General features: G+C 54.8%; 1 protein-coding gene across 1 annotated transcript; it reads left to right on the top strand.

The window, feature by feature from the left end:
- The first annotated feature begins 3,058 nt into the window (after nt 1-3,058).
- Nucleotides 3,059-4,021, top strand: LOC119324552. The gene has a single exon (XM_037598335.1). The coding sequence runs from the start codon at nt 3,140-3,142 to the stop codon at nt 3,650-3,652; it is 513 nt and encodes a 170-aa protein (XP_037454232.1). The 5' UTR covers nt 3,059-3,139; the 3' UTR covers nt 3,653-4,021.
- The last annotated feature ends 475 nt before the right edge of the window (nt 4,022-4,496 follow it).

Below are 4,496 nucleotides of genomic sequence, written 5' to 3'. Positions count from 1 at the left end.
ATACAATTATGCGGGTAAGCAACAATTATGGGAGATCCACGATAATACACTGAACTGGGAGATCATCTACATATATATGCAGGTGCGGAGACAAAGGTCCGTACGCATGATTGGTGATCGAAAGCATCCACGGTGGGTAGGCAGAAAGTAAGCTAGACTGTAGACTGTAGTACACCGATAGTTCGTTTGGCTCGCTCCTCTTTCTTCATCAACAAGGAAAAGGGCGGCACGATATAAAAATCAGTAGGCCATCTGATGTGATCTGATCACGGTGGAGCATCCATCAACCACCAAGCTAGATGCAGGTCGACGGCCGGGCACGATAGCTGTTCCGGTCGAATCCAAACGACGAGGTTCGGCCAGACACAAAAACAAACGACTGGCCAAGTAGCCCCCGCCCAAGCCAGCTGTCCCTGCCGGCCGGCGCCACGCACCCCCTCCCACAATGCAGACGTCGCGCGCGGCGGCCTCGCACCGTTCGTTCGTTTGATCTTGCAAATTAGCGCATCACCAATTGGTTTAGAGCATCTACAGCCGGTGCTTCAAACCCACCTCATATACATAGACGGGCCGCTCAATCACTGTCTGGTCATGATATTTATCTAGACATCTTTTTTACACAAGCCATAAAAAACGTCGTTTTTCACTGAAACCTTGTGAACGCACATAAAATGTCCGAATATACACGCGGGATTTTTGTTTCATATTTTTCAACTTTTCGAAATGTGTATTTTGAAAATGGGTGCATATGCACCTAGGAGCCAAAAGCCCTCAAACGCCTGGACTGATCGGCACCCATATCCAGCCCAAATATGGCACGGATATGGGGGCGTCCGGGCGCGCCCGTCACGTCGGGCCCGGCCCATTCTAGCCCACCCGATCCCACATAAAATCCCCCCCATGCGTTCGCCGGACCAAACCCTAGCCACTTCACTCCCCTCCCCTTCACTCCCCTCCGCCACTCAAATTCGTCTCCGGCTCCTTCCGGTCGTCTCCGGCATGACGGGTAGCAAATCCCAGTCCTTCACCTCCAGATCCATCGACCCCGAGCTCATCCCACACGGCCCCAAGGAGGAGATGGTTGTCCGGCTTGCGCTTCGCCGTGCCTGGGAGGAGTCCCGTGCATGGCTGCACTCGGATTCCGTCCGTCGGGAATTGATTGCGTCCGTCCAAATGGCGCATGGATCCAAGGCTAGCCCGGCCGTAGCTGACTCGCCCGAGGCCATGCAGTCCGTCTGGCATCCGAATGTGCTGGCGGACGCGCAACCTCCGATGGCGCGCCGATATTCAGAACGCCCCATCGTCCCACGAGGCCATGGCACGACGTGCCCACCGTGCAAGGTACGGGCGCGGGTGGCGGCGGAAACCCTCGCAGCAGCGGACATCGGCGAGGCGGTGTCGCATTCTCCGGCACCCCGTATGGCGCATCAGTCCGGGCGCCGCAACCGCATAGTGGTGGACGTCGGCGGCTCATCCCCGGACGGATCCGTCATCGATCTTATGTCCACGAGCACCGTTCGGGTTCCGGCCTCCAACAAGGAAGAGTAGGGCATGAGAGACGGCGGCGCCTTGAGTCCTGTGAGCCGGCCCGTGTCCCATGCCCTACCCTACCTTGCCGACAACCGGACCAATACTCCGAGGAGCGCAGTTGGCCGCCGGACATGGCCAGGACGGAGCCGGGCGAGCGGGGAACGGAACCGGTCCAGCTCCGCTTAGATTAGGTTTCACGTTGCATGTAATAACATGGATTTGAGGTTTCTAATTTGAGGTTTTCGATGTGGAATGTGTTTTTTGAGGGATGATCGGTCACTGTCGCGGACGCGCCCATGCGTGTCTACGGCCGTTTGAGGGGTTGGATTTGCCATGTCCGGCTGCGGATGATTTTGCGCGCGTGGGTGCATGTGGCCAGGGTGCCTGCAGCAGCACACGGCTGTAATTAAGCCCAAGTAATTAACTTTGCAAGGATTAATTTAGCCATTAACCGACGCAGGCACCAAGGGCAGCAGCTTGTCGATCATCATCTTTCGACAGTAAAACAAAACGAAGAGCAAAGACAGGAAGTGAAAGCGAACGAGAAACGGATGGGCAGGGAAAGAGCCGCCCACCTTTCGACCACCCGGTCGACCAGAATCGGAAGAATCGGAGGAAGGCCAGGTGCAGCGCAGTAACAACAGCGATCAGATCAGATGAGAGCATCCTATCACCCACGGTGGAACAGGCCGGACCATGACGCGCTCGTGTTGTGCGTTGCCTCGCACACACCATCGCCGGCTCCACTCCTTCCCGCGGACTCCACAAACATACATGGGCAGGGCAGCCATTACGGCGATTGATGCTGATGCTATAATTAATGTGTCGAACGTTCGGAGGTTGGCCGGGTTTCAAGCAAGGCGGAGACGAACCCACGGCCGCCGGCGCAGTGCGCCGGCAGTGGTCCGCCCGGTCGCGGCCGGATGCTGGCCGTCACACGTCGATCAGGTCGTGCTCGTGCTAGCTTGACCATCACCCGCCTGGCGCCTCACACTGAACGTTAGGATATAAATTCCTTTTTTCTGGGATCGTCCTTTCGGTGTCACGGAACTTACTGACAGCAACATGTCATGTGACGGGTCGTGCCACAACCGGTGGGCGGCTGCATGCAGCGAGGAATGGTCGGCTTTGCCGAATTTCAGCCGAACTGGCACTCACGAATCCGAGCGTTTCACATGGAAACAACCATATATTCCAAATATACAAACTTCTTTGACATGACTATTAGTAGTACTAGCAAGATACTCGTTTGTAATGCAAGAAATTGACCAGAATTTTGACGCTTAAATCATTATTCAAATCAAACTGGCACGCGCCCTACTTTGCTGCATCGCAGACCGATTCCGGTGTGCTCAGACGCCCACCGCATCACGCTGTAACCCCAGTTTAATAACAAGCGTTTTCCTTTCCTTAATTAACTCAGCCGGACTCCAGGTTCTTAACGCCCAGAATTTACCAAACTGCCCCTCCCCGGCCTATAAAATGAGGCCAACCGGCTCCCATCTCAGGTTACCCAAACCGGCAGCGAACCACCGGAGCTCCACTGAGACACCAAAGCCCCTCCTCCTCTCCTCTGATTCTGAACTGCTCCACCTCCCCAATCTTCATCATGTCGACGGCGGCTGCATCCCGGCCCAGCGGCCCTGTGCTTCTGAGCCCCTTTCCCAACTACCAATCCGCCTCGCTCTCCCGTGTCAAGCTCTCCGTCGGCGGCTCGCCGGCCAAGTCCTTCAGCGTCTCGTCTCCCCCCTCCTCCCCCACCGCAGCCCCCAAGATCCGTCGGTCCTGCATGTGCTCCCCGACGAACCATCCCGGCTCATTCCGCTGCAGCCTCCACAAGGAGCGAAAGCAGGAGGCCCCGGCCGCCGGCAGCTGCAGCAAGCACACGGCCAGTACGTGCGCGCAGCTCGTCCCAAGCGGCAGCGGCAGCGGCTGCTCTAAACGCTCGTACAACGGGCTGGCGCAGCGCGTCCCCATGGGGAGCGGGCACTGGGCACGGAACGCGCTCGTGCCATCCCACGCGGTGCAGCAGCTGCAGCTCCGGAAGCGAGTGGTGGAGCGGTTCCACGCCGGGGCTAGCCGGCTCTCCGTCGCCTCCATGGCCGGCCGGATCAACCAGTAAAAACAACAACATCGTCGACATGCCATAGCAGCAAGATACCAGTACATAATGAACATACTGCACATAGGAAAGAAATTCCCCGAATAATTCCGTTCGATGTATAGAAGGAAGATCGGTGGGGGATTAGGCCGGCCCAGAAAATTAGAGTTTTAAGACCCAATTCGATTCCGGGCTGGTCAATTAGCTAGCTATAGTAAATACTGTACATACAGTGAGCCACCTCTTCTCCGTTCCCCTGCACATAGAGTGAGTTCGTCGTCTCTGCTCCACTTGTACATAGAGTGAGCTCGCGTCCTCTCTGCCCGCTGTGTATAACTCCCTGAGTTTGGTTTTGGATATACATCAATGCAACGAGTGACAAATTGGAGACAAATACATGCATCTGATCTGTTCCGTGACGGGAGGATTATCCATCCATGGATCATGCTTCTGTTTCTCTTTCTGTTTCTGGAGTGTGGATGTGTCTCGCCCCTGTTTCGGTTTCAGATAACCTCCGCAAGAGAAATCCCCAAATTCTGAAGAAATTTCGGTCAGAGTTTCACGGCGCGCTCAACTGATGAACTGAGGATTTTTCTTGGTCCTACTCATGATATTTTAAGTACTGTATAGTATTATTATTAACCGTACTATTTTATTGTTGGCTTGAGAGACGACGTAGCGGTTGGGATTTCCCCTCCAAGTCTGAAATTACACAAGAACACATGGTGTTGGAAATTCGGTGGCACGTTTCTGTTTTTTTAGAAACCTCATGCGAGGGCAGTTGGTTCCTACACTTCGTTACACAAAGAAGAAGCTAATTGGTCTAGTTTATAAGAAAAATCAGACCAAAAACCTAACATTATCA

The sequence above is a fragment of the Triticum dicoccoides genome, chromosome 6B (assembly GCF_002162155.2).
Source record: "Triticum dicoccoides isolate Atlit2015 ecotype Zavitan chromosome 6B, WEW_v2.0, whole genome shotgun sequence".
NCBI lineage: Eukaryota > Viridiplantae > Streptophyta > Magnoliopsida > Poales > Poaceae > Triticum > Triticum dicoccoides.
Note: the sequence above shows the minus strand (reverse complement) of the source record. Positions and strands in the feature narration are given on the sequence as shown.